At 47.9% G+C, this 21,667-nt stretch overlaps 1 protein-coding gene across 7 annotated transcripts in view; it reads right to left on the bottom strand.

Annotated features, from left to right (window-relative positions):
* Itsn2 (intersectin 2) overlaps positions 1-21,667 on the bottom strand; it is a 142,926-nt gene that overhangs the window by 7,725 nt on the left and 113,534 nt on the right. For all 7 annotated transcript variants that reach the window (XR_010041404.1, XM_063231582.1, XM_063231593.1 and 4 more), the window contains 3 exons: positions 6,855-6,976; positions 3,738-3,844; positions 2,845-3,028 (listed from right to left, as the gene is read on the bottom strand). Coding sequence is in view for 6 of the 7 variants with exons in the window: in XM_063231582.1 (XP_063087652.1) it covers positions 2,845-3,028; positions 3,738-3,844; positions 6,855-6,976 (413 nt within the window). In the remaining variant the exon portion in view is untranslated. The remainder of the gene's footprint in view (positions 1-2,844; positions 3,029-3,737; positions 3,845-6,854; positions 6,977-21,667) is intronic.

Below are 21,667 nucleotides of genomic sequence, written 5' to 3'. Positions count from 1 at the left end.
GTGAGGCCAGGTGTTCCCCAGCATGTTAGGGCCTCCATACCTAATGTTCCAACGCTACCGTGATGCCAGTCATGCCCTGAAGTCATCTTCCCGCATAAAAGCCGCCTTCCTCTCTCCTCCTCTGCACCACTGCACACTCACCTACCCACAGGCACACCCAGGAGTGGGCACTGGCTCCCACTGCCTTCTGGACGGCTCCTGCCCACCCCCACGTGATGGTGCTACTGTCCCAACCTCCTAGAAACAATCATGGCCGCTTACAGAGCACCTGCGTGTGCCACATCATGAACGAACGAGCCTTTTCCGGCGCTGCCCTTCCTTCGTGTGTCCACTGATCTCACTTATAATTCAGGCCATGCCCCCCACCCTGGCCGAGCTCTGGCCTTGGTGCCTTCCTGCTCTCCTTGACCTCTGGCTGCCTTCAGCAGCGCCACGCAGTCCCTGCTACCACGGTGTCGCCCCCCCACAGGCTGTGAGCGTCAGGCGGCAGCTCTCAGCACGGCAGGCACCTCCTGGAGAGAGGAGCTGGTCCCTAGGATGACAGCGCTTACGGACTCCCGTGCATCCGCCATAATCTACTCCACCGTCCCCGCCCGGGCAGTAAACCCGCACTGCCTGCTGCTTTTGGGGCGCTCTGTACCTGTGTCGGCCTCTGCTGCTGAAACAAGAATCTGTACTTGTGCTTCTGTAGCTTCTGAGTCTCTGAAAACACTTTGGGGTGCTGCTTACTGTTAGGTTCTGCTCCCCTTCTTTTTCTCTTGGGGTACTGGAGACTGAACTCGGGGCTTGGGCTTTAGTCCCTGAATGTTGCCTTTCATTATGTAAACATTATTATTTCTGGCATTCTGTTTTTTTGTTGTTGCTGCTGTTGTTTGTTTCTAGGCCACCCCGCCTCCCGCGCCTCTCACCCCCCAGGCTGCTGTCCTCTGTGCCTTGTATGGAACCCGTTTGCACCAACAGCCGCACAAGGAAAAGGACAGCGTCAGGCACTACGTGCTGATCTGAGCGCTCTGAAAGCCCCTCAGAAGCACTGTCCGGTTGTAGGGTACTTGCTGGTCACATGGCCGCAGCGATGGGAGGGGACTTGGGAAGCTGCCTGGTAGGCGGTGATGGACTCTCAGGTGACGCTTACTTATGTGAACTGTGCTTTCATTGAGAGTTTAACAACTTTACTATTATTATTATTTTTTGGTACCAGGGATCGAACTCACAACCTAGTGCTTGCTAGGCCGGCGCTTATGCAGCTGAGCTAAATCCTTGGCCCATTATTTTTTTAAACAAATAATTTTATTTAAAAAATTTTTTTTGTGGTGCTAGGGATGGAACCCAGGGCCTTGTGCATGCAAAGCAAGCCCGACACCTTTATTATTAACTTAAAACTTTTATAGTTAAATACAAATTTAGAAACAGACACCAGGGCCAGGCCTATTTTTTGCCTTGTAGAATTAGAGGTTGTTGCATTTGCTCCTATGATTTGTAACATATGGTTTTTTTTTGGTCTTTTTTTTTTTTTTTTTTTTTTGTCTTTTTCCTTTTTATCAGTACCGGGGATCGAACTCACGACTGTCTGCTTACAAGGCAGGTGCTTATGCCGCTGAGCTAAATCCCCAGCCCCTGTACATCCATTCTTATAACTTGTGCTTATTTTGTATTTGTTTTATCAGAGTTATATTTTATTGATCCTTTTCAGTCTACTAGTTCTTGGATACTCTAATATCATTTGTGGTCTTAATTTTTTTCTCCATTTTCCTTTTGAAATTTTTATTCTCTGTAGGAACATCTTATATATATTTTCTGAATATCTTATATTTTATACTGAATTATTTTTCCAATATTTGATAATTACAATATTAAATTAAGCATTCCCCCTTAAGAGCCTGTGTGACAGGTCACAATATTTCATGAACAAAAAGCAGCAGAAGGAAATGTGAAAAAAAAAAACAGAAAGCAGACTTTACTCCCACTTCCCGCACCCCTTGAACGTGGGTGGAACAGACTGTACTATTCAACAACATTAAAGCAAACGGCTTCTCCAGGGCTGGCCGTAAACCCCCAGCGCACACAGCTCCCTGCTGCGCTGTTACAGGGAAGCCGGTGGCTCATCTCACCCCTCCTCGGTGCCCGCCCTCCCGAACTCGGCTGCAGCTCTCTCTCTCCTGTTTAATTGATGACCACGGCTTTGTGGATGGACCTTCTTTTTGCATGGGTTTCTAAGAGCCTAGATGACCTCAGTGCACGTTTCTGGGGCATATACAGCACCACAGATAGGTCCTCATGAATGAGCCGCTCCTGCTACATTTCATCCATTTAAGTAAGCTGTCTTCTTTCTGGACTAAGATGGCTATTACATAAATTTACAAAACAAAGACATTGTAAATATTTCTTTGGGAAAATGAAGTAGTTTGTTAAGTCTGCTTAAACAACAAAATACAGGCTGGGGATTTAGCACAGCAGCATAAGCGCTTGCCTGGAAAGTGTGAGGTCATGAGTTCGATCAAAAACAAAAACAAAATACAGACCAGGCTTTGGGAGGCTGAGGCAGGAAGATCAGCATAAGTTTGAGGTCATCCTGGACTATGTAGTGGGTTCAAGGCCAACATGAACTACATAACAAGATTCTGTCCCAAAAAAACCCAGCCAACCACCCCCACCCCAATTCTGCTATTCCATGGGAAAATCCTGGCCCCAGTGCCAAGAAAAAATCAGGTCTAGAGGCAACACAAAGCTATCACAAAATTCTTTGCGGCGTTTGTGTTTTTGTGGACACTGCCAAGGGAGCCGCTAAGACTCCCACAGCTCGTGAGGGCTCCAGGCTGGCACTGGGCGGGCCCAGGGTGGCATTACCTTTAAAAAGTCTTTGAACTCTGCGTCTTCGTCTGTCTTCTGCTGTAACAGAGCTGCTCCGTTGAGCTGACAGCTGCAAAACCTGATGTAGGCCTGCATGTGGGACAGCTCGGCCGCAAGGATGTCCCCAATCATCTGCACAGGCATCTTTTCACCCCCGGTCTTCTTCCGGACCCGCAAGGCTCTGCGAACGACACATTCTCGCTGGTATCTCAGCACATGTGCCGGCATTGAAAGAGGAACGCTGGGTGACCAAGGGGAGGGACACCTCTGAGCTCCTAGGAACCCCGGGCCTGGGAGGGGAAGGTGGGGGCACAGGAGACTCTGGGCCGCAGCTCTGCTGGCCCAGCCGACCCTTGGGCAATGCTAGAGAAGAAAAAAAGAAAACAAAGCCTACGTATGCACCTGTCGTTGGCCTTTAGCTTGGTTTCAGCAGGCAGTTTCTTCTAGAAAATTCTAACCAATTCATCTGAACCAAGAAGAAATCCCCCCAGTCTATGAGGGGAGAAAGGGCACAGGAGCCGCAGAGGCCTGGTGGGGTCACTATCAGGCTGAGGAGGCGGGGTGCGGCTGGCGGGCTGCCCCTCTGGCCCTGGGCATCTGTCCCCACAGGACGAAGGACAGGGAGGGGCTCAAGCTCGGGACTTCACGCGGGACCTGGCAGACTGCCGGCTGGCTGGTGACACCTGGCTGGGAGCGCCGTTCCTCCTCCTGCTGTTCACTACGTGTCTTACAGGCGCACGCCTTAGGGCCACACACGAGGACAGTGCTTGTCTGATGTCTGTGTTTGACTGTTTTGCTATGTTTCTCTGTTTTGCTCAGTAATGATGCGTTCTGTGGCCTGGGGCAGAGCCGAGGGGACGGAGGCGCTCGGCGTGGGGAGGCGGACTCACTTCAGCAGCTTTGTGTTGGACATGAGGAGCTCTTTCCAGTTGACGAAGATCAAGGCCATTTCCCCTTCCGTGAGGAAGCCGGATTCTGCCATCTGCTTCTGAAACACCTGCGCTCAAAGAGCAGAAACCGTTAGCTGCGGTGGGACACACCCGGGTGGTCTAAATCGATGTTTTCATACATCAAACTCTCGAGACCATGCACATCTGAAAAAGGATCATGAGGCTGGACATTTTTCTGTTTTGGAAGTTAGGGAACACATGAGCCTGTTCTTTATCACTATTACGATTCTGAGACTTAGGATTGCTCATGTACTAGCAGTGAACAAAGCAAATTCCTGGCAACAACTGCTGGGTTAATGACATTAACCTCCTTCCCAATCACCAGAAAATTTTGGTATGAAAGGAATTAAAGTCACCCAGCTGAACAGATGGGAAATAGCAAGAAACTTGTGGAACAGTGCGATAGCAACAACAACAAAATCCTAAATTTGAAATCATCGCAATTAAGAAATTAATTGCTTCCCCGCTCTAAATTTAAATATTTCACGCAAAAAAGGAACATCAGATTTCTAGATATGGACGTAACCCTTCTTTGTGTCTTAGTGCTCTGCAGTTCTCTGCAACTTTATTTCCCTCCCCAAGTTTACTCAAAGTACTCAACAGAAATCTTGCACGGGAAGGTCCATTTTAAACTGCGGCTTCCCACTGTTTGCTGTCTGGGCTCTGATGGAGGCTGATCCTTAGGACTGGATCCAGTGGTCTCCTCCCTAAGGCGGGATTCTCCGCCCTGTCCAGAGGGATGCTAGGAGGTCCGACAGAGCCCAGCAGAGCTGAAGGCCTCGGGAAACGGAAGCCGCTCCAGGCAGGCTGAGCACTCCCGAGTTCCTGGAACTCTGTGAAAAAACTTCGCTGCCCCGGGACTGCCCTCGAGCAGAGCTGGCTGAAGGGCGGGCTGCGGGCAGGAGAAATGATGATGCTGTCTGTATTGAATGCACACACACATAAGCAGGTGTGCATGTGCGCGTGCTTGCGTGTGTGTGCGTGTGTGTACACACAGCATTCTCACTTAGCTTCAGAGATGACACAGGTGAAGCTCAACTGTCCAAGAGGAGATAAAGGCTCACAGGCTCACAAAGCTCGAACTAGAACTAGAATTCCACGCCTTTTGATCCAAAGTCCAAGTTTCCACTGAGTGACCAGGGTGATGACCTGGACAGCCTTAAGGAAACATGGCAGTCATCCGGAGCAACTTCCTCAGGTGTGAGCTTTCCGAAATGCACACGGTCCATTGCTCCCCGATGAAAAGGCTCAGAGGTTCCCCTGGACAGCATGAGGAGATCTGAGCTCCTCTGGGGTCCACAGCTCTGCTGACCCCCCAGTGGACCCTCGGGAACTGGACACCCTAGCCACGCTGCACAGCTCACAGGCCCCTTCCCTCTGCACAGCCTCCCACTTCTGTGTCCTCTGCGTCCCGAGCCTGACCGTCTGGATCTTCCAGCAGGGTGGCCCTTCCTCTGGGCCTCCCTCCCCCAGCCTGCCTTCTCTAGCAGGCCTGTGGACGCCTGGGCGGGAGCTTTCTCCTTCATCTCTCGTCTCTGCCACACTGCCGTGCATGTGGCAGGCCCGACAGTATGTGCTGAGCTGAGCTGAAGCTGGAGCCGCAGAATCATGCGGCAGTGGACAGTCCCTGTAAAGGCCGGGCCCTCCGGGGGCCGGGCAGCTCTCACAGTGCTGCTCTAAATCCCTGATCCTGACGCAATGTCTGTCTCTACAGCATTTCACGAGGGACCCAGAGAGGGCAGAACCAAGGCCCTGGGTGGGGAAGCCGCCTGAGGTGGGCGGGCACTGGTCTGCTCTCCTTTAGAACTGGTGCCCGTGAGACCCCGAGACTGGGCTCTGACCAGCAACAGGTTTGATACTCACAGGGAAATAATAAAAGACGCAGGCTCTAGGCCACTGGTCCTGTCAGAGAAGTGCAGACGCAAACGCATCTGAGCCATTCAGGACTTGAGGGCCAGGCTGTTCTGGGGACACTGGATGGAGGACAGACGGTCCCTGCTCCCTAAGAGCTCACAGGCCCGGAGGGGAGGTGGGCAGCCCCAACCAAGAGGGGCAGGGGAGGACCTGGGAGGACACCTTGGCACCCTGGCTGTGTGTGGAGCACAGAATGGATCCTGGCCAGGCCTCTGCTCTGCTCTGCTATCTGGGGCATGGCCAGGTGTACACCGCAGCTACTCACCCGGGTAGACATCTGTTCTCCTCAGGTGCTTTCTTTATTTAACTGGCCTTGCCTGAGGGCATCGACACATTAATTAGAAATTGAAAGCCCTGGACACAAAATGTAAGTATAAAGCCTTCCTTCGCTTACTCAAACAGCGTCTGCTATAAAGAGCTGCTTTTTTTTTTCTCTTTTGAGACAGGCTTTCACTATGCAGTTCGGGCTGGCCTGGAACTCTCAGCAATTCTCCTGCCTCAGCCTCCTGACTGCTGGGATTACAAGCATAAGGAGCTACTCTTAACAAGAATGGCTATCATCAGCGTGGTGGTCCCTGGTAACAATAGGCACACACATAAAGAGTAAATATGGGATATTTGTGAAATATTTTGCAGTTTGCGCCTTTCAGGTTTTCTAAACTGACATAAACAGTAGGTGAATATTTCCACAGCCTTGCCTTTCCTCCAGAAATGATAAAGAATTGAAAATGCCAGACATCAAAACAACCGCGTAAATACACAGAGGCAAAAATTTGAGGTCAAGTCTGGTTGGGGCCTTTGTGCATACACCGCACCCCAACTCTCTTTGATGGGTTCCCCACAGACAACTCTGGCCTTTCCATGCCCGCCTTCTCCGTCTGCGCCCCAGTGAGGTGAACGGGAACAGAGCTGATCCCCTCACCACACTGTCAGGTGGCAGACAGCACCCTGAGGCCTGCCTGCAGGTGAACCTGGGCGTGACGCCTGGCGTGTGTGAGGTCCTGGGTTCAACCCCAGCACAGAAAGGGGAAACAAAAGGAAGTAAAGCCTCACTTTTGCATCCAGATGTGGGCAGCCGAGACTGACACCTGCCGCCTGCGCAGGCTGGCAGGCGCTCTGAGCCGGTCAGCCCCGGCCTCTCACCTCGATGACGAGCTGCAGATCGTCCATGTACCGCTCCTCCGTCTGGATCAGCTCATGGATGTAGCCCTGTCTCTTCCTCTCAGCTGGCTGCATCGTGTCCAGGGCTTGGAGATCAGCACACCCTGCGGAAGAACAGGAGAGAGCTTACAAAATCTGTAGGAAAGAGAAGTCCGTCCCCACGCACTGGGCTGACAAACATGCTTTCAGGAGCACACGGCTGACTCTGCAGGCGACACACATGTGGACAGTTGGTTCTCCAGAGCCGCGAGACAGGGGAGGCTCTGTGAAATCCCAACGTGGTTCCTTGCTCTTTTCTTAGTAGTGGTGACAGCATGGAGGACTTTTAGAAGTGGCTTCAAAGACAGTGCATTGCACTAAGTCTGCAGGGATCTCGCCACTGCAAGACATTCTACAATGACTGAAACGGTTACGTGAATCAAATACTTGAGATTCATGTTTCCCAAACTGCAGATCTGGAGCATCGGTGGGTCACTATCAATTTAGTTTTTTAAAATGGTGGTCAAGCTCAGCATTAACAGTGCATCATTAGCACAGCTTTGGTAAGTATTGTGCAAGTCTTTATATATATTCATACACACTAATACCTCGGTACACAAACAATTCTGTTCACAAATTTGTTCCCAAATGAATTCAGCAAAATTTTGCTTCCATTCAGACTCCACATTGGTGACAAACACGACTGCACCATCTTCCCCAAAATCGTAAAACAAATTAGGTTCATGAACTGAGACATCACTGTGTGTGTGTGTGTGTATTTGGGGATCAAAATGTATTTCTTACTTTGAGTTACTATTTAAAAAAAATTTAAGAAACATGTCTCTAGATTTCTCAAAGGCAAGTTTCTGAGTTAGAGAACTTAAATTTCTAGGATCCAGCAATTTCCAAGACCACACCTAACACACTGGAGAAGGTACTGCAGGTCTTGAATACGGTGCAGGTGTCCAGTCACAAGTGACCTGGAGGACAGCCACAGGCAGCCTGGCACGTGGGTGCTGAACAGATGTGACGCTGCAGCGCACACTGCACAATCAGTCTGCCGTGGAACCGGGAAGCCCCAGAACTCCTCAGAGAAGAGTAAAAACAGGCAGAGGTGTGAAATACAATTCGCGGGAGGTCGTGGGTTCAGACAGACAAACCGAAACAGAATTTGAACAAGGAAATGAGTTTTGGTTGGTTGCAGAAGGCCAGTGAACTAAGCTGTAACAGACATGTCACCCTGTCCCCACATGACCCATTAAATTGTTTCCTATGCCTCAGGTTGGATTTTCTTTGAATGCTACCACACCTCCAATGTTGGTTGGAGTTCTCAGGCTCTTTTCTAGTAGCTACCTCATTTATTAGTTTTTTAAAAATTTGTTTTGTATTTCTTTGCTCAAGTAAACTTTTCCAAAATTTAACAGCACCCAGCAAGGGGTAACACTGGGCGGCAAGCAGTGCACTTAGGGAGCTACAAGAGAGGGAGACGAAGAGGCGAGGCAGGGTGGCCACCTGTGGCTGAGGCCATGGGGGGGGGATGCGGGAGCGCAGGGAAGGAGGGAGAGCCGTGACAGACGCTGTGACAGTGGAAAGGACCGAATGTGGACCGTTATGTGTGGCAGGAGCGAGAGGAGACCAGAATGCTGTTACATTCAAAGCGACCGCACTTGGTGGCGGCTGCATTTTATTCCGTCCTGTGCGGTGAATCGGGAAGCTTAATGGGGTAAGCACAGGGCTGGACCTAGTGCTCGGCAAATCCCACTCACGTATGTTCTGTATTTTTTTTCAGTACTGAGAATCAAACTCACAACCTTGTGCTTGCCAGGCAGGCGCTGTGCCGCTGAGCCACATCCCCAGCATGTGTTCTGTGTTTTATGTCTAAGATTTTGGACAACGCCATCTCTACGATGATTGAGTTAGTATTTTCTCTAAAATGTACTCGGGTTTGAGGTTAAACATGACTGTTCTTATTTCTCCTGAAAGTCATTACTATAAATACAGTCACTAAAGTAAAGTGTGCTGGCCTGGGTCCCACTTTGTGTGTCATACCCTGTGTAGCCCGGGGTGTGTGTGTCTCACGTTCCAGGCAACAGCGATCGACGTTAAAGCTCATGAACGCTGGCCTCTGTCTGGACTAACGGCTGGAGCAACAGGGAAAGCGCTGGGTTCTCCGCGGCGGTGCTGGCTGGCACCACGGCTCCCAACATCTGTCCTGGGTTCAGGTTTCCCACCTGCCTGTGGCCCTCACCATCTCTCTGCCCACTTGGTCCTGTACTTGTTTCCTGGCCGGCGACTGGCGAGTCTCAGGTCTAAAGCCGCTGCCCCTCGCTGTCCCTCTCCTGCATGGCCCTTCCCTTCCCTTCATGCCGCCGAGTTGTTTCCACTGCTTCCTTGGCAGGTCGTTCTTCCCATCCCAAGATTTAAAACAACACTCCCAGCACCCTGCTTCAGCCCTGCTCCCTCCCCGACAGCCTCTCTCGTCTGGCTGCCGATTTCCCAAGAGCGGTCTACACTTGTGGTCACCTCCCTCGAGTTGTCCTTTTGCCTTCTCTGAGTCTGGAGACTCGGCCCTGTCCCCTCACCTGGCTGTCCCAGCTCCTGAAGGTAACAGGGACCTCAGCGTTGCTGAGCTCAGGCGCCCCCTACCCTGCAGCGCCTCGGCTTGCCCACAGCGCCGCCCCCTGGCTAAGCTGCTGCTCGCAGCCTTGAGTCTTCTTGGCCTCTGGGATTCCTGCTGGATGTCCCCTCTGCGTGCCACCAGGCTCTCTGCTCCCTGCAAATCAGCCAATACCAAAGTGGGTTTGGCATTTTAGCCCTGTAAGGTCCAGTCTGGACCATTCTGCAGATTGTGTATTGCTCTTATAGGGCTACGGCGAACACTGGCCTCTTAGGGGCTGAGGTTCTCTGATTTTTTTTTTCCCCTTTGGAGACAGGGTCTCCCTATGCAGTTTAGGCTGGTCTTGAGCTCACTTTGTAGCCCACACTGGTCTCAAACTTGCAACAATCTTCCTGCCTCACCTCCCATGTGCTGGGATTACAGGCATGCACCACCACGCCTGGCTTCCCTGATTTTAAACATTCTGTTTGAGAAACTCACAGGTGCTAACATTTACCTGTTACGGATCTCTCTTTTTTGAGAGAAGGGAGAGTAAAATGTTTTGGTACAGAACTAGGATTTTATGCACAGAACCAACCTCTCTGGCCATCCTTGATATATATATTGTCCAACAGAGTAGCACCGGCAACTCTGAACACATGAAATACTGCTCAAATACAGATGTACCCGATCACTCAAATGCAGCATGCGCTCCATCACTGAATATCCCGGCCCTGGTATCTGTGCTTTACTATGTATGTAACTCCTACTGGCCCTAATCCACAGATTAGCACGCCTAGTTCTTCCCCGAGTGCTTAGGGACTGTGTCCAACAGTCTGTAACAGCTTGGACACCATGCTCTGGCCACATCTGCTAAACAGCTGACTGTGTCACCCTGGGCCTCCCTGTCCCATGTCCATTTCTTACCTTTCTCCTGCTCTGCTGTTGTGTTCCGAGCTGCAAGGCTGACTTCTCTAAGCTCCCATTCTAGTGGGCTTCTGCCTGGGTTTGGCCCATGACAGGAGGTTCCAGCAGGAGACTAAAGAGTACAGAGTGAAGAAAAAAAAAAAAATCCTCCCACCCAGTGAGATGACAATAAAGTCTTTTGTCTCTGTTGGGAGAAGACTGGAAATTCTGAGATTGCATATCAAGAGTTCCTGAGCTGGGCAGACACAGAAACTGGCCCCTGGCCGGTGAACCCCAAGGACGGCTGGCTAAAGAAAATGCACCAGCGGAGCGGAGGGTCGCCCTCCTCACCTTAGTGCACGTGCTGCCGAAGCGGGAACATGTTCACCACCGCGGTTCTACAGGGTTTCCACAGAAAACCAGGGCTCAGTGAGGATGAGTTCAAAGTAAACAAGTAAAAAATCAGGGCGCAGATCTATCACAAATTTAAACATGAGCATTAAAACTCAAGAACATAAGATAATAGGACAAAACACAGCTGGAGATGTAAACTATGTTTCCAGAGCTCAAAACATACATGTAGGGCTTTAAGTCGTAAGTATAGTCTGTGGGGAAAAAGACTAAGAACATTTGAAAAAGAAATGAGAGAAATGGCAAACACTGCCGTAGAAATTATGAAGAGCAGATTGAACACATCTGAGAAAAGAATCAGTAAATATGAAAAACAGACGTAAAGAAATTAGTCAGAACGCAGCCCAGAAGGAGATGGAAAGCGTAACACAGGTAACGAGACCCAGGAGGACCAGCCTCGACATACATCTCACAGCAGTGCAGGCCAGGAAAATACAGGATGACAAGAGGTAACACTGAGATCATAGTGGGTGGCTTGTGGAATTAACTGACAAATGGTGTCAGCCGTTCAATTTAGGAGGAACAATGCTGTCTGATTGGGAAAAAATGAAAAATAAATCCATTAGTAAGACTACAAAACAGGGCTGGGATTTAGCTCAGCGGCATAAGCGCCGGCCTTGCAAGCACGCAGTTGTGAGTTCAATCCCCGGGACCGATAAAAAAAAAAAAAGACTACAAAACAGCAAGGTGAAAAAATCATTAAGCAATCAGAGAAGAAAAACCAGAGGCAGTCAGAGTAATGGTTATTACACTGGCTGCACTTCTCAGCACAAAAATAGAGTATAATTTTTTTAAAAAATCACTCTAAAAATCCAATTATACTACTATATGTGGATGAGAGAGAAATAAAGATGATTTCAGGCAAAATCTGAGGGCATTCATCACTAACAGACATGATTAAAGGAATTACTAAGAAATATTTCAGGGGTTGTGGGTGCAGCTTAGAGGTACTATACTCCTAGATTCAATTAATTCCCAGCAAAAGGGGGGGGGAAGAATGGGTGGGGGAGGGGGGAGAAGGGGTGGGGGAGAGGGGACAGAGAGACAAATATCTCAGGAAGAAGGAAACTGAACAAGAAGGACCTAATGAGACATAAGGCCCAGTGGCGACCGGAAATACTAGTTAATATGCAAAAAATAAAAATAATCATTGTATAAATTAATGACAATAATAATGGCTAAGTTGGTAGATAATTTCAAGTGAGTTTAAGACACAAAAGCATAATAACATGGAAGAGAAGACTCCTTAGAGGTAAACCATTCTGCTTGCCACTGATCAGAACAGAGACACTGATTACAATCTAGACTCCATTAGGGCAAATGAGTATGTATGTTAAAAAATAGAAACGTGACTACTGGAGAACAGACAAGAGCACGTACTTTCCACAGCAGAGGCAAATACAGGGAACAAAGGAACTCTGCACAGCTGGGGTGGACACGCCTGTACGCAGTCTCAGCTCTCAGGGCAGAGGCAGGACGGCCAGGAGCTTGAGGCTGGCCTGGGCTAGGCAGTGAGAACACACGCACACGCACACATACGCACACGCACGCACACACACACACACACACACACACAGGCGCCAGGCTGTGAGTTCAATCCCCAGTACCAAAAAAGAAAAAAAGAAGCTTAGCGCACAGCCTGCCCGGCAAGCACCAGGTCCTGAGCTCGATTTCCAGTACCAAAAAAGAAAAAACAAAACAGAAAATAGCTTAAATCTGCTAGTGGAAAAAAAATGACTGGATAAGAATACTAAAAAGAGAAATGTAAACAAAGCACTAGAAAAAGCTATACAAACAAGATTTTAAAGGCAGTGGGGAAGCCTTCTTAGCAGCTGACGCCTATGCTGTACCTGATTTGCACAACACAATTTTCTAATTCACCCGGAAGATGCAATAGCTCTGATCTTATCTGCAGCAAACAGAAAGCCTCAAAGAAATTAATAAAATAGGAGACAATTATTCCAATATTACCCCTTATAACTGTAATAGTGAAGTCAATGAAAATTAGTAGGACCATGAACGACCTGAACTTTATCAACAAGCCTGGTACGGTGGGATGGCACACGAGACATACAGACCTCGGAGCCCGCAGAAGGAGTTTCAACAATCCCAGAGAGCCTACTGTTTGTGGGAAGGTTTCAAACACTTTCGTTTAAAGAAGCGGAGTCAGCTGGGCGGGTGGCGCACGCCTGACCACCAACATCCTCTGCGTCCTCCTTGGGCTCCTCCGTGGGCACCGGGGATGGAAGCGGTCTGCACGCACTGGGTGGGTGCTGCGTCCCGGGGGCTGGGTGATGTAGCCGGGGCTCCTGGTGGGATGCAGTGACGCCCTCCCACCTTGTTCTCCCCTCTGACCTTCTCACGTGTTCTGCCTTCCGATAATAAGATAATAAAGGCAACAGCATTTTCACACCTTTCCCTCAGCCTCCCACCTGAGCCACCTGTTGGCTCCATCTGCAAGTCATCCGGACTTCGCCCCCTTGTCCCCAGGTCACCACTGTTACCCTGTTCCAAGCTGCCGCTAACTTCTTCAGGGCTTCCTTGCTTCCCATATCTTTCCTGTGCTTTAATCTAAAGTGTCAGATCAGTCACTCCTTTAATTCAATCCTCCTGTGGGTTTTTATCACGCTGAGCTAAAGCCGCGGGCATCACAGGCAGCCCCAGCGCCCGCGTCTCCCTCCCCTGCTGCTCTGGCTGTTCACTCTCAGGCCTCGCTGCACGCTCCCTGCTGCCCGCTCCTGTCCTGGGTGCTTTGCATCTGCTGTCCCCTGTCCAGCACACCTCGGGGCAGCCACAGGGCTCTCCCGGACACTCTTCCACCCCCCAGTCTTTCCTTCCACATCACCATCTGGAGCTGAGCATCCTATTCAAGATGAGGCCCCTCAGCCCTACCTCGCCCTAACACGCCCCCTTCCCCAAATCTTTCCAGGACACTTAACTCCCTTTACAGTTATTTTGCTTGTTTCGTTTAACCCTGCCAACCGCTAGCTTCAAGAGAGCAGGCTTTTCCTGCTTGACGGTCTGCTGCAGCTCCCAGATCTGACACCTGGGAGGCCCTCAGCAGGCTTTTACAGGCGGCATGTGCAGACAGACTAATAAAGTGGCCAGCGAAATCGGTGAAGACCTCCTGGTTGGTTCTCGTGAACAGCAAGAGCAGAAGAAGCAGAAAAGTGAGAGATGATGGCTACTGTCGCTGTCGTAGGACAGTTCTCACAGGAGTGATCAGCACAGGGCAGGTCACAGGTCCTTCCTGGGGAAGGACGCGGGGACAGGAGGTGAAGTGTGATCACAGCCATGTAAATTCTGGGTCTTTCCATCATGGCTGGAGTCACTGTTCTAAATTACAGAGCAAGCCAGGACAAACAGTACGAGAAGCTTAGGAAAGGAGAAAGGACAGATCTGGGAAGATCCCACAGACGAAGGTCGGGGACAAACTGTGCTGGCACAGCGAGGGCTTGTCCAGCCCCAAGTCCTGGCAAGCCCTCGCCCTGCCGAGGACAGCAGTGCCCGCTTCTCTGGTATTCTCTGTGCGCTCAAGTGAGCAGGCAGAGTCCCACACCGTGGTCCCCAGCTGCACTGTGTCTGGATCCAGTGAGAAGATTTTAACAATAAAACCAGAAGACTAAACTGCATTTTCTGAAGGCCGCTTTTATATTCAGTATTAGCAGGCACTAGGAAGTTAAGGGATATTTTTATTCTGGAAAAGAACAGCCTTTCATACTTGGCAAATATTTGTTGAATACAAACAATATACCAGATAGCATATTTCTATCACAAAGCAACAGATATTTGTCTTTCTGGAAATTTACATAATTCTTGAATGAATTTTACAATTTTGGTCTTTTTGTTTGTTTGTTTTGGGACGGGGCCTTGCTATGCTGCCCAGGCTGGTCTCAAACTCCTACACTCAAGGGATCCTCCTGCCTCCCAAGTAGCCAGGATTTACAGGTTCAGGGTCTCTGAGGTGCGGGGATTGAACCCAGGGCCTCAGGCATGTTGGAAAAGTCCCCTATCTCAGGGGTTGCTTTGAGGTCTGTCAAATTCTGTCCATCAGGGGTAACACTGCTCAAAGACTAAAAAGGGGAGAAGTTCATGTTGTATTCTAAAGTTACAGAAAGCAAAAGATTTGGCTATCAGAACACACAAGTATTTCAGAACTTTTAAAAGCAACTCTGTTGATAAGTGAAAGTGGAAAAAGAAATATTTTATTGATTTTATTTTTAAACTTTATAAAAGTCAGACGGCTAAGACAGCAGAGGCATCTGGGAACCTACAGCAGTTAGATCTGGTAAAATCTGTACAGTTTTCCAGCCTGGCATTTCTACAAGTCAGCTCAGCAGGAGGAATTCATGTGTTGTTTAGAATAAGAGATACCAGGAACTGCAGTCTCTCATAAGGACCAATGAAGATCTTTTAATTTTCAGCAAGAAAAGTGGCTGTTCTAAAATGTGATCTGATCTGAAGCCTGGTGGTGAACTGCCATAGACTTTAGCGTTACTGAATCTCTCATTTTAGGTATCTCAATTCAAGTCCTAATACAAAAGGACTTGCTGGGCCAGGGCTTTAGCTCAGCAGTGTAAGCGCCTGCCTGGCAAGTTCGAGGTCCTAAGTTCGACCCCTGGTACCAAAAAAACCCAAAAAACCAAAACAACAAAAAAAGGACACACTGGATTAAATGTTGCTTATGTTACACTTATGGAAGACAGGTATGTATACCCGACCTGGTCTTCCGCCGTGTGTGTGTGTGTGTGTGTGTGTGTGTGTGTAAGTGACATAACTGGTCCCTCTGTCACCCTCTACTCTGGCGCACTCACACTCAGAACCTTGTATCTGACAGCTAACTTCCCTACACAGCAGCACTTCTAGTCAGGACACCAATTACCCGGTAGTGTCCGGGCCGGACGGCTCCATTCACAAGCAGGTTCTTCCGGGTGTTACTGAACAGCCTGCTGCCCCACTATCTCCCAGTGGTGTGACACACAGCTATTTCCAATTTTATAGGCACCTGGTGACTCTGCCCCTCCTGGCTGAGCTGTGCTCCAGCACTCTGGCTTCCTGTGGCCAATGGTAACCCTAAGAACACGGTCCCCAGGGGCAGGGCCTCCCAGGACCTTCAACTGTAACTCAGCCAGCCTGGATTTTTCAAAAGCAGTTCATTTTCTTCACCTTCTTCTCACCTCTATCTTAGAATGAACTGATGACTGTCTGTCTGCTTTTGTGGTCAAAAGAGCAGAGGCCCACAGTCCAGGGAAGCAGGAGGCTGGGAGGGGCCGGGAGTCGGGCTGGAAGACCCCTCGAGTCAGACTGGATGAGCTCTCGTCTCTCCTCCTCGGTCCAGACAAGCCAGGCGCTTAGCTTAGCTCGGTGCACTGCAGGTGTTTGCTAACTATGGCCATTACTCCTTTGCACGGACTGTGCTCCCGTGAATTAGTGCTTCATAAAACCCAAATCCCATTTGCAGTGTAGGTTTAAATACCTTTTTTCTTTAGTTGCTTTTTGTGTGTGGTACTGGGGATTGAACCCAGGGCCTTTGCACTGAGCTACCTCCCCAGCCGCTGCCCTCACCCCCTTTGAAACAGGGTCTTGCTAAATTGCCTGGGCCGGGCTCAGATTTGCAATCCTCCTTTCAGAGTGTTCACAGTGCCCAGAGAGATTCTTCTCCTCAGCTGATGGGTGCAGCGAGGCATCAGAAGGCTGGATTCACAGCACCTGTCTCATTAGACTGCCAGGATTCCCATTTATCAGCATCGCTGGAAGACTAATTTATCTTTGTCTTTTGATAATCAGACAGCATTAAAATACCTCCCTTAAGCACATCTTTCATAATTTGTTATCATTTAAACTGAAGTTTGTAAAAGTGATTCAAAAATTGATTCAAAGCAAACAGCGGGTGTACAAGTCTATAAAACCAGCACTCTGTGAGGCTGAGGCAGGAACATCCCACGTTCAAGCCCAGCCCGGGCAACTCAATGACTTCGTTAAGACCCTGTCCTAAAACAAACGGGTGGGTGGGTGCGGGCGGCGGGGATGGAGTTCTGTGTGAAGGCCCTGGATTCAATCCCCAGCATCAGAAAACAAAACAAAACAAGACACAACGACAAAACCTAGCCCAGAGTCTAGCTGGTGTAGTTTTCTTAGTGTGTATGTGAGGCACTAAAATTCACAAAAAAGTCTAAAAAATGATTCTAATTTTTACACTGAGAGGCAGCAGACCCAAAATAATAGTGAAAAACATAAAAGTGGGAAGACTGATGACACCAATCTCAGGATTTATTACAAAGCTACGGTAACCAAGACAATGTGGTATTGGCAAAGAAGAGACCAATCTACTGAATGGAACAGCACAGAAAGCCCAGAAATAGAGCCTCCCAAACGTAACCAACCACCTTAGACAAAGCAGCAAAGGCACACACCAGAGCAAAGTCTTCCTCAAGTGACGCTGGAACAAGTGGACCCATTTGCAGAAAATAAATCTAAGCACAGCCTCAGCAGATAGATGGATCTTGTCAAATAGGAAGGTCCTCAAGAGATGGAGGAGAAAGGGGGGGAGGAGAGGGAGGGGAGGGAAGAACATTAAAATGCATTACGTACGTGAAGTGACTTCCACAATGACTGTAATCACTAGGGACTGCAAACATGTATTAATAAAAATTAAAGAAGAAAAAACCCAGATCTACAATTCTTTGAAAATGGACTCACAATTAACACAAAATTAAATCACAGCCACAAGACCCAAATGTGAACGTAAGACATAAACTCCTGGAAGACAACACATGTATATGACCTTGGATTTGGTAATAACTTTTATGAGATGAAACCAGAGAGAAAATCTATGAGAAAAAGGATGGATAAGCTGGACTTCACTATAACTGAAACCTGCTGTATGAAAGCCATGGTTAAGAGTATAAAGATAGGGCTGGGGATTTGGCTCAACGGCGTAAGTGCCTGCTTTGTAAGCGTGCAGTCGTGAGTTCGATCCCCGGTACCGAGAATAAAGATAAGCAACAGACAAGGTGAAAGTGTTTTCTTCTGGTACTGGGAATCGAACTCACAACCTTGCGCCTGCCAAGCAGGTGCTTGTGCCACTGCAATAAACCCCTGGCCTGACAGTGTTTTCAAAAGACATTACCATGATCAATGACTGTTATCCAAAGTATACAATGAACATGATTAAACAACAGGCCAAAAAGCTTAACAGATATCTGACCAAAGAAGATACCCGGGTGGCGGGGATGGAGTTCTGATGAAGGACCCGGATTCAATCCCCAGCATCAAAAAACAAAACAAAACAAAACAAAACAAAACAAAACAAAACACAACGACAATACCAGTGATCTTGATGGAAATGCAAATTAGCGCCAGGCACCACCACAGACTTGTCAGAATGGCCAGTATCTGTAACAGGACATCGCCAAATGCTGGTGCGGAGTGGCCAGCAGGAAGTCTCACTCAGTGCTGGTGGGAATGCGAGAGCCACAGTGGCATGGTTTGCTATTACAAAACTGAGCACACTGGACAATACGGCCATCACCTTCCTCAGTGTTCATCCCAAAGAGCTGCACGCAGGTATTTACAGCATTTGTACTCATCACTGCTTCAACCTGGAAGCAATCAGGACGTCTTCCAGCAGGGAAAGCTTTGTGGTACACAGACTATTACTCAGCACCAAAAAATTATCAAGTCAGAAAAGTATATGCAGGCTGTAAAGAGGTGTGTTATGCACATATACCAGCTCCCCACATGAATGTAACCACTATGTACTGCAAACATGCACCAGCGAAAATACGGAGGAAGCAAACGCGCATTTCTAAGTAAAAAAAACAGCAAATTGGAAAAGGGTACATAATGTATGGTGCCAACATGCAGTATTCTACAATAGGCAAAAACTGCAGATGGCAAAGTATCTGGTTCCCAGGGGCCAAAGCGGGAGGGTTGACCTGACAGTTTAGGGAGTTTGTTACTCTGAAACAGTGACGGTGGATCCGTGTCATCACCCTGTGTCAAAGCTGAGCGGACGCTCGGGTCAAATATAGACTCTGGGTGGTAATGACACGTCAGTGGGGTTCACCAGCCGAACAAACGTGCTCCCCTGGTGCAGAATATGGAGAACGGAAAGGCTTTGCATGTGCAGGGGTGGGAGGGAACAGGATTTCTCTCCATCTTCCTCCCAAATTTACTGTGAAAATAAACTGCTCTTAAAAAGTCTTAAAAGAGGGGGCTGGGGACTTAGCTCAGTGGCTTAAGTGCCTTCGTGGCAAGTGCAAGGCCGTGAGTTCGATCCCTGGCACAAAATAAATAAATAAATAAATAAGTCTTAAAAATGATTATGAAGACAAATTCAATTAAAAAAATCACTGCTTCAAAAAAATATACGAATGGCCAAGAAGTGCATGGAATGATGTTCAGTATCATCAGTCATCAGGAAAATGAAAATTAAAACCATAACATGTTACTTTATATCCCCAGGCTTGGTTATAACAAAAAACCAAGTAACAGCAAGTGTTGGTGAGGATGCAAAAAGGTAACTTATAAACTGCTGGTGGGAATATAAAATGGTACACCCACTTCGGAAAAATAGTCCGATAGTTCCTCAAAATGTTAAATATACCAAGGTGCCATGCCTGTAATCCCTGCTACTCAAGAGGCTGAGGTTGGAAGATCAAAAATTTAAGGGCTGCCTAGGCAACTTAGTGAGAGCCTGTTACAAAATAAGAATTTTAAAAGGGAGGGAGGTAGCTCACTGGTATTACACTTGCCTACCAAACACAAAGCCCTGGTCTGGAGCTCCAGTATGGGGGAAAAGTTTTAAGTACAGTTACCACCTACTGTTCTAAATATAAACAATATATAAATGTATAAAATATAATTAGTGGTGTATACATCCCAAAGAAAAAGACATACCTTCACACAGAAGCTTGTAATGAATGTTGCTAGCAGTATTTTCTTTTCTTTTTGTCTTTTTCCTTTTTATCGGTACCGGGGATCGAACTCACGACTGCCTGCTTGCAAGGCAGGTGCTTATGCCGCTGAGCTAAATCCCCAGCCTTGCTAGCAGTATTCCTAAAAGCCACAAAGTGGATACAACTCCAATGTCCACCCACTAATGAGGGACCGGAATACAGGATGCATCCATACAATAAAAGTATAGCACGAAACTTGATTATGGTAAGTGAAGCAAGACAATCATAAAACCCTATTCTGATTCCACAACACAAATGTCCACAACAGGCAAACTCAGGGGCCCCGAGAGTAGCTCAGGGGTTTCCTAGCGCTGTGGGCTTGGCAGGGCACGCAGAAATGGGCAGTCACAGCCCTCGGGGATGAAGATGTTCTCTAATCCTGACTGCAGTGACAGCTGTACGATTGTGGATAGCAAAACAATTTAATTCTACATTTTAAAAGGAGGAGGGGTTGAAGGAAGGTAGGGGAATGGGGAAAAACATGTTATATCACATACAGGTACAAACTCCCTATGCTAAATGTGATCATTTTGTGTATTTAAAATGTACCAATAAAAGCTAATGCAAAAAAATTTAATACTTAACAAAATAAATGAACTACATGGTATATGAATTACATCTCAAAAAGCTCTTATGTTTAGTTTACCTTTCTGGATACTGTTACGTATTCTTGTCTTTATTATATTCAGGCTTCTCTGTAGTTTTACATAAACTCTCTGCAGTCTGATTTTTCTTTTCACTTATGACCAATCACTGTACTGCCAGAACTTTAATATTATGCAAACGGTGGCAGTATTAGCAAATTGACATAAAAGCTAACAGCACGGGTTCAGAAACCAGACCACTGAAAAGACTGCCACTTCCTAGCTGTGTAAACTTGGACAAGTTGTTTAATCTCTCTACTTTATTTTTATTTGTCTTTTTTGGAGACAGGGTTTGACTATGCAGTTCAGGCTGGCCTTTAACTCACTTTGTAGCCCAGGCTGGCCTGGAGCTCTCAAGCAACTCTCCTGCCTCAGCCTCCCAAGTGCTGGGGTTACAGGCATGCGCCACCACGCCCGGCAACCTCTTTGCTTTAATTTCTGTATCTGTAAGACAGAATAATGAGTTAATACATTCAAGGACCTTAGAAAAGCATGTAATAAATCCTCAGTAAGGGGGTTGGGGATTTAGCTCAGTGGCTTAAGCACCTGCCTTGCAAGTGGGTGGTCGTGAGTTTGATCTCCGGTACCAAAAAAAAAAAAAAAAAAAAAAAAAGACAAAAAAAAAAAAATCCTCAGTAAGGAATATCTTTTTTCTTTTTACTGGTACCAGCAGTGGTCACACAGGCAGACTTTTTTATCAACACGACAAGGTCTGTATTATTGTAGAACCTTTCTTCAGGGTTCCTTCTAACTTCTAATCTTTAACCGCTGATCTCAGAGGTCTGCCCTTCTCTCCCAGTAACCTGACTGCTTCCAGGGGTTCAACACCTACCAGTACTCGGTCCACCGTTCCACCAGCTGACATGTATCTGACGATGTCTGTCTCAGTTCCGTTCTGACTACGTGTGGGACAATCCTATTTGAAGGTCACATAGGGGCTTTGCAAGAAACACCAAGATTATCATCTCCCCCTAAATCTGATGTTATTAGTATTGTTATTTGTGGTCCTGAAGCCCCAGGGCTTTTACACTGAGTCACCCCATTCCTTTTAAAATTTTGAGACAGGGTTTTGACAGGTCACTGAAGTTAGCTTTTTTAATTACACAGGGTTTCAGCCTGTAGTTCAGGTTGGTCTTGAAACCAATCTGTAGCCCAGCCTGGTCTCAAGTTGGTGGCAATCTTCCTGCCTTCGCTCCTGAGTGCTGGGATTACAGGCATGTGGCACTGTACCTGGCTTGATGTTAGGCTTGAATTTATGAGCTTTCTTGGGCCCCAGAATGTCGTTCAGTGGCATAGTGC

This window comes from Cavia porcellus, unplaced genomic scaffold (genome assembly GCF_034190915.1).
Source record: "Cavia porcellus strain 051 isolate PalLab524CR breed Dunkin Hartley unplaced genomic scaffold, mCavPor4.1 scaffold_1, whole genome shotgun sequence".
NCBI lineage: Eukaryota > Metazoa > Chordata > Mammalia > Rodentia > Caviidae > Cavia > Cavia porcellus.
This window is presented reverse-complemented; position numbering and strand designations above follow the sequence as displayed.